Source organism: Lithobates pipiens, unplaced genomic scaffold (assembly GCF_037356315.1).
Source record: "Lithobates pipiens isolate NorthernLeopardFrog02 unplaced genomic scaffold, aLitPip1_a1.2 Scaffold_13, whole genome shotgun sequence".
Taxonomy (NCBI): domain Eukaryota; kingdom Metazoa; phylum Chordata; class Amphibia; order Anura; family Ranidae; genus Lithobates; species Lithobates pipiens.
The window spans coordinates 34,699,924-34,712,979 of NW_027507718.1; the positions used below are offsets into that span (position 1 = coordinate 34,699,924).

Consider the following 13,056-nt stretch of genomic DNA (forward strand, 5'->3'; position numbering starts at 1 on the left):
CTGGTACAAAGCATAGAAAAAACAAATTTTTTTGTTCACAATTGAACTTTTGTTGGAACTGACATTATGTGCAGATCAAACAAGAACAGTAATAAAAAATACATTGTAAATATAAGTTAAGAGGTATTTAGGATAGAATCTTGCAACTGCCATTTATAGGCATCATGCATAGCAAAACTGCTGTAAACGATCCTGATAAACATAGTGAGTCCTAACTGTCAAATCGACAACTGAACCTCACAGTTTATGTGGTAATGCATCATGTGTGAGAGAGACGGTCACCCAGTCTTCCCCTCACCATTTTAATGACAGCGGCTTTTTTTCCTGTGCATTGGCCTGGCCTTATTCATAAGCGAATCTTCCCACAACTCCAATAGCTCAATAAAATAATTCTAACATTTTATTATAAACAAACAGACAGACACAAGGATATCTTCTTCAATTACAATTATGTACATATTTGTCTGAGAAATAACTATTCAAAACACACCAGATAAAATCTCATGTATGCAAATTAAGTGACAATGATAACGTTACTTGACTTCTACAGTAACTTCCTCATACATACAGCGGGTAACAATGAATTTTCATTTTTCAGGTGTGGAGAGGCAGTAGAGAAAAACAAGAGACTTATTACACTTGATCAGAAGGAATATCAACAAGAACTAAAGAAGAATTACAACAAACTGAAAGAGAATCTCCGTCCTATGATTGAACGCAAGATTCCAGAGTTATACAAAACAGTAGTAAAGACTCCAAGCGATGCAAGGTGTGTGTTACCAGTGTAATTCATGCCTTTAGCAACATAGTAAGTTTAAGCATAATGCAGGCCACTGCTTTATCAGATGACCTCAGCAACCAGTGCCTGCTGAATGAGTCGGGGAGAAATGTGGAAGAATGCCTCAACTTATCCTGAATACCTCACTGTGGTCCTTCACAATGAATAACAATGTATTCATTTTACCTTTATTGCGTATTTAAAACACTTTTTCTCCAAGGTGTCTACAGGCATTAGAGAGCAGCCAGTCATGCCCTGAGGCTACCATTACACCTATGCCTTGTGTAAAAGCTTAGTGAAATGTGCTGTGGTGCCATTTATTCCAAATTGCATCTTAATGCACATATCTATTACAGGTGCTGTTGAACCTGTGTTGTGTTAAAATTTTGCAGCAGGCCCAGTTTTTCATCCGCTGTGGTGTGGACCATTCTATTTAGTATGAATGGGCAGCCTTAACACAATACACATGACGCTTGCAAAGCACAAGTGTGAATTGTGAAGGGGACCTTTGTTAAATTCTTTCTCCTCTTAGCTTTTTTTTTAACCATAGCTGCTGAACCATGTTCACTTTGGACTTGTAGTGTCAAAACACTTAAAAAAAATAGCAGAGAATAGACAAAACAGAAGAAGGAAGTGGAGAGAGATAGTAGTAGTAAATAAAAATAATTTCAGCGTTCATAAAGAAGCAGGAAGAATTTTCTAGTTGCATCTCGTAAGATTGCAAAATACAATGTACATGGTCCAAAACCTAATAGATTGGAAGGTGCATTAAAAATGATCCCAACCACATTCATAGCCATGGCACCTAACAGAGAGCATCATATCTATCGATAAACAGCAGTTACTTTATATACAAAGGGATTCATAACATGCTTTCTGGCTCAAAGGCCACTTCATCAAATTGAACTCCCTAGTCTGTCTGAAATTCCAGTTGACTGCAGCGGGGAGATGTGTAGCTGTAAAACGGATGAGTGCTCTCTAATATTAAGAGGGTTCTTATTAATTTTGAATAGCATGCAGCTGTTTCACTACTACATTTTTCCCACTGTTGATAGCTTCCAATCAGTTCTGCTGCACACCTAATCTGAAGAAGTGCACTGTGAGCCACGTAACGTGTTATTTGGTGTATGAATCCCTTAAAATCTATGGTTTTCCATAAAGCAGGTAAGTCAGACCTCAGTAACAACATGATGCTGAATATGTATTTTTGGTATTTTTATGTAATTACATGCATACAGATGTTTGCATGCAAATATTTTTAACTATTTGGCACTCATCAGTTCAAACTAGGAAACTTGTGACTCTATGAAAGTGGAAGTATCCAGCTACAGTAGTTGGGTTTGGTAGAATCAGCCAAAAGAAACAGTCTTTGCAATGGTTAATGGGGATAAGGGATAGCCGGATGGTGCATCAGGTAATGGAAGTCATCCAGCATGCTATTCAATTATTGTGACCCCAAAGTTCCCCAATTCAGATACAGGTAGAAACTATCAACAACACATACACATGAAAATCTACAGTATGCTGCATTTAGGCTGGCCATAGACTTGAAATTGGGCCAGTTCAGCGGCAACCACACCAATTTTGAACAGTGTATGGCCATCCCTGCTCGACAGGAGTTGGTCGTATGATCAACTTGTAGGCAGATGCAGACTGTACTCCCCACTCTAGGTGGTGCTAAATTGTAGTGGCAGTACAGTAGGGGAAGGAAGTTGTGAGGAACTGAATTCCTCTATGACTTCTTGTGGTCACCATGAGAACAGCTGTCCGATTATACGCTGGGGCCCTGCGTAAGTTCAGCGGCCATCACAGACACCTCTCCATCACAGAGCCCACATCACAGGCTCCTATCCATCACAGATCCCCCTATAACAGATCCCCTCATCACAGATCTCGATCACAGACACCTCTCCATCACAGAGCCCCCATCACAGATATCCATCACAGACACCTCTCCATCACAGCACCCCCCATCACAGACTCCTATCCATCACAGATCCCCCCCATAACAGATCCCCTCATCACAGATCTCCATCACAGACACCTCTCCATCACAGAGAGCCCCCATCACAGACACTTCTCCATCACAGAGAGCCCCCATCACAGACACTTCTCCATCACAGAGCCCCCATCACAGACACTTCTCCATCACAGATCCCCCATCACAGAGCCCCCATCACACCTCTCCGTCACAGAGCCCCCTTTAAAGACAGAGGCATGATAGGACTTATAGTTCCGCAACAGCAGGGGGGGCAACAGTTTGACACCCCTGATCTATAAGAAGTAAAAGTTTGGTAAAGCACAGGCTCCCTTTAGGGTCGGTTCACACTGGGACGACTTGTCAAGTGACCTAGCCACCTGACAAGTCACGTCCCGTTCTGTACAATGGAACCGTACCTTAGAAAAAGGTTCCTGTAGGACTTTGGGGGCGACTTGCATTGACTTCTATAGAGAAGTCCTTTTGCAAATCGCCGCAGCTGTCTTGTCCAGGTCGCCTGAGGCAGTCGTGCTGCAAGTCGTGCTGCCTCAGTGTGAACCGACACTTAATGTGTACTCTTCAGCCTTTTTCAATCAGGGCTACCAGGCACCCCAGGGTGCCTGTGTGTTTCTTCAGGGTTGCCTTGGCAAACTGCTAAAAATTGCCTAAAAATTGTATACAAGACAGTGGGTGGATCAAGCCTGCCATTAGTTACACAAAGCCACAGGTTTTTATTGTGTACTATTACAACCTTCTACCCGCCGGCATCATTCCTAATAACCAATGTCGTTATCGGTTGATAAGGAGGGCATTGGGCACCTGCAAAACATCTTTGCTTGCACCTCCCCTTTCCTTCTCCATCAGCACTGAGGTCACATTAGCTGAGTGAGGGAGAGAAACTGAGGAGGAAGTGCACTGGAATACTTGTCAGTACCTGTGTGCAAAGGTGTAGAGAGGAATAAATCACCTCTTAAGTTGGGGGGGTTGGTTACTAAAACTGGAGAGTGCAAACTCTGGTACAACTCTGCAAAGAACCAATCAGCTTCCAGGTTTTATTGCCAAAGCTTAATTGAACAAACTGAAGTTAGATAGATGCTGATTGGCTCTCATGCACAGCTGCAGAGCACCAGTTTTAGTAAATCTGCCCCCTGGGTGTCCTACATGTCTGGATGATGATGAGTTATGTAATACTATTAGTTTTGTTTTTAACATTTTAGAATGGGGTGCCTCGAGATTGTGCAGAACTGAAAATGGTGCCTAAGTTGAAAACGCCAACTTTATAAGATGGTATGCACTTAGCACCTGGATCATATTCGGCTTTCATTTCTTATCTCTGCACTGAACATATTTGACATTTCTTGCTGATGGAGTGTTTGCTTCTTGATAAAAATAGGGAGTGTAAATCACTCCCTGCCGCCTTGATCAGGCTTCGTGTGTGTCCTGTAACACTTGTCCATTACCAATGTCATTGCCAGTGTGCCACAGTCTGTTTATTCAGTGGGAAACTTGTCCATGCTTTGAGTCGGTTTGTGACTGACAAATGGCTTAGTGACAAAGAAGCTTTTATTTCTGTAGATTGTAAACAGAATAAGGATTCTCAGAGTAGTGGGCTGGAGTCTTCCTTCACTTCACAGATGGCTGGAGCTAGGTGAAAGCATTCCAGGCATGCAGGGAATTGCAGGCAAGCTTGATCTGTGTTTTGTTCTTGTCATGGAGAGGGATGTCTAATTAACAGAGAATGTATTTGTGGACCACAACATTTTCATTCCAATCTGATATCACCCCCCTCTAATATGCGAGCACTGATATGGAAAGCAGGTCGATTGTCTAGTCTTGGCTTTTTATAATTAATTGGAATTCTAATGTTTAAGCAAAATTATACTATCATTAAAGTTCACCTTCAGGAAGATTTTCCAAAAATCCCCCTATGCAATTCTATATCGTTGGAACAGAACAGGGACCTCCAAACTACGGGCCTCCAGCTGTTGCAGAACTACACGTCCCATGAGGCATTGTAAAACTCTGACATTCATAGACATGACTAGGCATGATGGTAACTGGAGTTCCTGAACAACTGGGCCGTAGTTTGGAGACCCCTGGAATAGAACATACCAGAGCTGCACTTGTGGTGCATGTCCTCCTTTTTTTAGGTGCAGTTATTGGGGGTTTCTCCACAAAAACCACTGGCCCCTTTTCCCTTTCTCTGCAAACGGCAGGACAGGCTGAACATTACAATAATGCACCACCTAGCGGCTGCTCTGGACCATTCAGAATGTGCATTTGTGCAGTACACTCGCCCTGTTTTTTTTGGAGCTGCATTTGTAATAGGTGGACATGCCCCATTTGCAACAGGGGTATACACTATTCCAAGGATATAAAATTGTATAGGGGGATTTTTGCAAAGTCTTCCTCAAGGTTTAGCCTTTCTGATCTGGGGGGGGGGGGGGGGGTAGAGTGCATGATATCAATACACCTACACCTTTATCCTTGGTGGATAACATGCATTGCGGTGAATGGTAGGTACAGCAAAATTATGCGTAACAGTGGGGGTGGCCTAAAGGGGATTATTAAACAGAACCTTTGCCTATTGCCTGAGGCATTCTTAAGTCGGCCACAGAAGGATCAAAATTCAGTCGGTTCGGTTTCGATCCGTCTATGGGCAGACTAATTGTACTGAAGTTGGTCCATCAATCAACTTAAGTACAACCAGCCTGTCAGGTTTTTTCACCCCATTACCACCAGCGGCAGTAGTCGCCAGCAATGATTATTGTATTCCAGACTCCCCACACTCCCCGGCAAAACACAATAGTACTGCTGGAGCAATTTTCTTTCCTTCAACCTGTGGTTGAAGGAAAGAAAATTGCATAATTTAGGGGCCGCTTATACATTAGTCAGTTTTTTCACTCAACCAATGGGTTAAACGAAAAAAAAACTGACTTAATTTCCTCATCCACATAATCTTTGCCACTGAGTTATTGTATTCTAACAGCATGGAAACGTCACTACTATCAGAATATAGTGATCAATGTTGGAGTCTATACCCTGCAGCACTGATCAAGAAGTGAAAATTCAACAGGGCGGTTGTACAGAAGTTGATCTGTAGATCAGCTTCTGTTCAACCAAAGTGGCTATACATGGATAAAAAGTCAGCTGAGCCCTGTTGAACCCATCGAATTTTGATCTATTTATGGCCAGCTTTAGATGGTGTGGCAAGGCCAAAGAGTCAGTGCCTTATTATTATTATATTAATATTATTATAATACAAGATAGGGTTGCACCGATACCGAGCACTTGCCTGAGTACTTCTACTCGTGCAAATGCTCTGATGCTTAATCTGATACCTTGGCAGTCAGGGGTGATCGGTGCGGCGGTGAGGGGGAGTTACAAGCACCGATCTCCCTGTATAGATTTCAATAAAGCAGCTGACAGCCGCTTCTCCTCCTAGGGGAGCAAAACCAAAATCTGTGATTTAGCCCTGTCAATTTACACTTTACATAGGGGACCCCTTCTTGAGACAGCTTTTTTTTAGCATCTTCTGAGGGCCCTCCTATCATTCAGCAACAATCCTGTTTTGCCTAGATCAGAGCAAGCAATGCAGGTGAAAACTGGTATATTGGCTTCCAACAGGCTTAATGGCACACTCTGTACATTATTATACCAGGAAAGTATTGGTGGTATTAGTCTCTCAAGATAAAAAGAGCTAGGATTAAGGACTTTCCACGTTTCATATGTAGGAAGGGCATCCATCCACCCCCTTAAATTGTATTTATTGCCAAAACTTTTACTTCACGTTTGGGATATAGTTTGAAAAGATTTGAACCCCTGTGCAGTTTTACTGTTGTCCAAGGCTCCAGTATGGATTTCCCCTACTCACTGCCCCAAGGACAGCCTTTTCACTGAACCCGAAGTTAAGGAATCCTTCAAAAGCTGCACAAAGAGACATTTTTTTAAAGTTAAATAGGGGTATACTAGAACCCCTGATATCTTTTTATTGTTGTCTGTTTGCCTCTTGCAACTTTTTTAATGTAAAATGTATCCACATAAAAGGAAGTGAGAGAAAATTTTCCTAACAGAGCCTGGACAGCAGTAAAACCTGACAGAAGTTCTCATCCTTCGCCACTTTGTCCACAGCTAAACAAAAAGTTGTCGCTATTGGGACACTTTAAATTACAGATAAATAAAAAAATATATATATATACATACACCGTAAAACCTAGGATTGAGAGTAACTTGGTTTGAGAGGCACATCTAAGTATGCAGGCACCTGGGTTAATTTGTCCACATAGACCATCCTCCACACCGCCGTCGATGTCATCCCTTCCACGCTGCGCTCCAAGGCTCGCTTTCAGATCGCTCTCCTGCAGGGTAGTCTTCCTGGTCACAATTGCAGACTGACAGCTGTGAGTGTCAGCGGTGTGGGGGATGGTCTATGTCAGTGTTTCTCAACTCCAGTCCTCAAGGCGCCCCAACAGGTCATGTTTTCAGGATTTCCATTATTTTGCACAGGTGATTTGATCAGTTTCACTGCCTTAGTAATTACCACAGCCATTTCATCTGAGGGAAATCCATAAAACATGACCTGTTGGGGCGCCTTGAGGACTGGAGTTAAGAAACACTGCTCTATGTGGACAGCTACCCCAGATGCCTGCATACTTAGATGTGTCTCTTTTAATCATCAACCATGTGAGTTACTAAATGTTGTACCTTCATTAAATGTAACCATATTGCTACACTTAGAGGCGCCTCTCTTCTCTTTTATACTCTGTAGCTCCTGCTGGATTTTGCTTCCAATCCCCTTGTGGAGGCTTCCATTTGTGGATTGACATTTATGGATACGCAACCTATTACATTGCTATAATCTTTTTTTATATGGACTATAAACTGAAGTACTTATGAATAAATGGTTGTGGAACAAATCATCTGAGATTCCATTATTTCTTATGGTGAAATTCGGTTTGATATAAGAGTGCTTTGGTTTACAAGCATGTTTCCCGGAACAAATTATACTCACAATCCAAGGTTTTACTGTATATATACACACGCATACAGTATATATTCCAGCACATTCAAGGAGGAAGGCATTTGGAATCATTGTTTTTTGGTATCCTTTTTTTGTTTGCAACAAATTATGTGCACATTGATATTTTTCTTGTCATGCTGTGTGGCCCAAATAATTCTTCACTGTGACTTTTTTTTTGTCTTTCAGGGGACTTTTCACCAGGTCCAGCTTCAGAAAATATGATACACAGATCTCTCAAAGCAATTGTTGAGCCTAAAGAACCACATAAGCTACATGAAAAAAAAAAGTTAATAATATTTTATCTCCAGTAAGGACTACAAATAATTATAATAGTTACGTAAATAAAGCTGAACTCTAGGTATACAGCTAAGAGCACTGGTAAACACATGAGCTTTTACATGACAAGAGATTTGTAATTTTTCCAGCCAGTCTTGAAATTTGCACAGCTCTGTCTCACTTTTCTCTGTAGCTGTTAAAGCCCAATTCAATGCTGATGTCAAGACAGTTTAAAGGTACAGTATCTCACAAAAGTGAGTACACCCCTCACATTTTTGTAAATATTGTATTATATCTTTTCATGTGACAGCACTGAAGAAATTACACTTTTCTACAATGTAAAGTAGTGAGTGTAGAGCTTGTATAACAGTGTAAATTTGCTGTCCTTTCAAAATAACTCAACACACAGCCATTAATGTCTAAACTGCTGGCAACAAAAGTGAATACACCCCTAAGTGAAAATGTCCAAATTGGGCCCAAAGTGTCAATATTTTGTGTGGCCACCATTATTTTCCAGCACTACCTTAACTCTCTTGGGCATGGAGTTCACCAGAGCTTCACAGGTTGCCACTGGAGTCCTCTTCCATGACGACATCACGGAGCTGGTGGATGTTAGAGACCTTTGCATGCCTCCATCTTCTTTTTGAGGATGCCCCACAGATGCTCAATAGGGTTTAGGTCTGGAGACATGCTTGGCCAGTCCATCATCTTTACCCTCAACTTCTTTAGTAAGGCAGGGGTCATCTTGGAGGTGTGTTTAGGGTCATTATCATGTTGGAATACTGCCCCAGCAGCCCAGTCTCCGAAGGGAAGGGATCCTGCTCTGTTTTAGTATGTGACAGTACATGTTGGCATTCATGGTTCCCTTAGGCCCCTGTCACACTGCCGTGACTTGAAAGTCTGTGGACCTCAACTCGCATCAAAGTCAGACCAAAGTAGTACAGGGACTACTTTGAAGTCGGTGCAACTTGAAGTCGCATAGATATGAATGGTCAACATTGGGAATCATGGGGTACGACTTGTTATGTGACTCTGATCTCCAAAGTTGCAAGAAAAGTGTGAAAGAGGCCTTACTGAACTGTAGCTCCCCAGTGCCGACAGCACTTATGCAGCCCCAGACCATGACACTCCCACCACCATGCTTGACTGTAGGCAAGGCACACTTGTCTTTGTACTTCTCACCGGGTTGCCGCCACACATGCTTGACACCATCTGAACCAAATAAGTTTATCTTGGTCTCATCAGACCACATGACATGGTTCCAGTAATCCATGTCCATAGTCTGCTTGTTTTCAGCAAACTGTTTGCGGACTTTCCTGTGCATCATCTTTAGAAGAGGCTTTCTTCTGTGACGATAGCCATGCAGACCAATTTGATGCAGTGTACGGCATATGGTCTGAGCACTGACAGGCTGACCCCCCACCCCTTCAACCTCTGCAGAAATGCTAGCAGCACTCATATGTCTATTTCCCAAAGACAACCTCTGGATATGACGCTGAGCATGTGCACTCAACTTCTTTGGTCGACCATGGCAAGGCCTGATCTGAGTGGAACCTGTCCTGTTAAACCGCTGTATGGTTTTGGCCACCGTGCTGCAGCTCAGTTTCAGGGTCTTGGCAATCTTCTTATAGCCTAGGCCATCTTTATGTAGAGCAATAATTCTTTTTTTCAGATCCCCAGAGAGTTCTTTGCCATGAGGTGCCATGTTGAACTTCCAGTGACCTGTATGAGAAAGTGAGAGCAATAACTTCAAATTTAACACACCTGCTCCCCATTCACACCTGAGACCTTTTAACACTAATATGTCACATGACACGGGGAGGGAAAATGGCTAATTGGGCCCAATTTGGACATTTTTCCTTAGGGGTTTACTCACTTTTGTTGCCAGCGATTTAGACATTAATGGCTGTGTTGATTATTTTGAGGGTACAGCAAATTTACACTGTTATACAAGCTGTACACTCACTACTTTACATTGTAGCAAAGTGTCATTTCGTCAGTGTTGTCACATGAAATGATAGAATAAAATATTTACAAAAATGTGAGAGGTGTACTCACTTTTGTGAGATACTGTACATTTAATAGTGGCAAATTAAAAATAGATTTGATTATTTTTTAATGCTTGCATGACTGTATTGAATTGAGTTTTTATTATCTGCCTGGAGTTCAACTTAGAAATACAGTAAGAATAAAAACCTTTCTTACAAACAAGACTTTACGTAATATATGTTAAAGAAAATCTGCCCGCTACCTGTGTAGTAACATAGAAATACCCCCAGTTCACCTTCTCTTTTGTAAACAAGGATTGACTAAAGTCTGTCTCTTAATATATAATGGTACCAAGAAGGAATAATTGTATTTACAAGGTAGTGCTGCAATACAAAATTCACCAGGAGGTGGTGCTGAAACTATCAGTCCCAGCAAAACCAATGAGCCGCTGTTAGTCATTTTATCAGCCCACCTTTAGAAACAGAACTTAGTGTCTTGGGTACAACTTGGTTCTTAGGGATGCCGTCAGATGAGATTTCATACAGTTTAGTAAATAAAAGGTTTAATAAAGCACAACAGTACTGCCAATGGCGACTGTGCACTCTTTTATGTCTGCAAGGTAGACGTAGAGGTGTAAATATAACTGTAAAAGTATTGAAAACTAGAAATACTGCACAGAAAGGCATTTATTCTGTAGGAGGAACTAGAGAATGTTATTTTACTATTTATATAATTTTCCTGTCTCACATAGATGTATAGATTCATAAAACGAAAGGGTACCATGTTTTTCTATGTGTTATTTTTACAGATGTTAACTTTATAAAAGTGTTTTCCTTTTTTGTATATTTGAGAATGAGTTGTACAATATTTTTGTAGTTAAATTAACCACAAACATTCCACAGAAGCTATTTTTAAAATTCAGCCTTTTATAGTTTTTTTTTTTTTTATTAATAACTGTATTTTACGTGATTTTTACTATGCCAGTATTTGCTTTGTTTGGAAAAAAAAAGTGTGATTTCTTTATGTTGAAAGTAATAAAGGAAGCTGTTGCTTGCGTATGCCTTTAATTGGTTTATAATTGTAAACATTTGTTGGGTTTACCTTGTATACACAGTTTTATATTTGGTTCTTGCATGAAGATTGGGGTTTATTTAATATAGTACACTTCATAATTATAGAATGTGACAACTGAGGATAGGATTGCCTATATACAGTGACAAGAAACATGATATGTACTTGGGTCCGTGAGACGACATACAAAGTTCTATAATTCTGTATCTCCTCCTTGGTCCTGGAACTGTAACACAGATGGGTCAACCCTTTCCTCATTTACCATTCACCTGCAACCTGCTTTATGAACTTCAGAGCCAAAAGTACAAAAAATATAAAATAATATAAAAAAAGCTTTTGCAGCAATATTCACATTCAATCCAGGATTGCCCCCTGCTGTACTGCAATGCCACCTCTAGATGTCCTCAGTGTTCTATTATGAATGGTGGCCCATGTCAATCAACTCAACTTCCCCTAAATAACTAAGTGCCCTGTCAGTTTTTGATATTGCTGTCTATGTTCCTGTTCAGGAGATTCCCCATCTGTATTTGTCCCATTTACAGGTTTCATCAACTGTAAAAGTAAATGAAAATCTCAAATTTAGGTTGTCCCCAGAACAGGAATAGAGGGGAAATCTTCCAATGTAGACACTAGTTCTGGTGACCGTGGTGACATCCAGGGATTCTCTCACTTTGGAAGGATTTCCTCTCATTTCCTGCTGTGGCTATGGTAGTGAAAGGAAACCTCCCCAATGGGATACAGATCCCATACAAAATGAAAAAAGAAGTTCTACTTTATAGTGGCCATACGCTATACAATCTAACTATACAAAATCATTTGGATCTACCAACAGCTATGTAGTGGAAGTGCTTTCCTGATGTGATACAAACTGAATGGATTGCTTAGGTGTCTCCTATAGTGATGGACGAACGTTTCGCCCGGCGGTCGTTTCGCGGCGAATTTCCGACTTTCGCCGTCCGCGGGTTCGAACGCCTTTTTCCGTCGTTCGCCCCGGCGGACTTACGTGTTTAATGTATACAAGAACTTTAACCTTTCGTGACACGTTTATCATGTGTTACAGGACAACCAATTGAGACATGACAGCTCATGGACACTTGGACATTCCCCCTAACCTATAAATACACCCGATCCGGTGGCCATTTTACATTCTTTCTTCTGTCACTGTAGGGAAAGGATCCTGTGTGGAGTAGGGACAGAGAAAACGCTAGCTATTTGGTACACAAAAGTTCTTTTCAGGACTGGTATAGGTGTTAGGTCAGCAGCCTGAGTTTCTTTTGTCAGTTTAGATAAAGGGACAGAGCGCTGTATGCTGCTATTTTAGGGACAGCTCAGCCAGATTAGTCTTTCTTCATCATCATCATCATCATCATCATTAGCTGTTACTATCAGGTCCACAAAAGAGCTGTTCCAGCTAATCGTTCCAGCCTACTCTTTTTTGCCAATTTGTATAGGGACAGGCAGGAAGCAGTGTGTCAGGCAGTGAGGATAATTTTAAAGACTTGCTGTTACTATTAGTTCCACAAAGGTTCTTTTCAGGACTGGTATCAGTGGTACGGTAATAGGCTTGTACACGTATAATATTCTTTCTTCCAAATATAGAAAGAATATTATACTTGACTGCTGCCCTTCTGCTGCAGTCTGCTAATCATTCACAACTCACTTGTTCCACAAAGCTCTTTATCAGGACTGGTAACTTGGTCTGTCTAGGGTGCTACGGTACATAGGCTTGGGTGCGGTACAGTCTGCTGTTCTGTAAGGACCGCTATCGGTCCACAATACATAGGGTTGCCGTGCACTACTGCTGACCGCTGCCCTATACTGCAGCAGTCCTTCAGCGGTATAGGGACTGACGCACAGTCTGCTAAACACTAATACACAACCTGCTTGGTCCACAAAAGTTCTTATAAGGACTGGTAACTTGGTATAGGGTGCTACGGTACATAG

The 13,056-nt window shown here is 41.4% G+C and overlaps 1 protein-coding gene across 2 annotated transcripts in view; it reads left to right on the top strand.

Annotated features, from left to right (window-relative positions):
- DOCK8 (dedicator of cytokinesis 8) overlaps window positions 1-11,108 on the top strand; it is a 214,849-nt gene extending 203,741 nt beyond the window's left edge. For both annotated transcript variants that reach the window (XM_077474999.1, XM_077475000.1), the window contains 2 exons: window positions 599-769; window positions 7,963-11,108. In XM_077474999.1, coding sequence (XP_077331125.1) covers window positions 599-769; window positions 7,963-8,026 — 235 coding nt within the window. In that variant the 3' untranslated portion in view covers window positions 8,027-11,108. The remainder of the gene's footprint in view (window positions 1-598; window positions 770-7,962) is intronic.
- The last annotated feature ends 1,948 nt before the right edge of the window (window positions 11,109-13,056 follow it).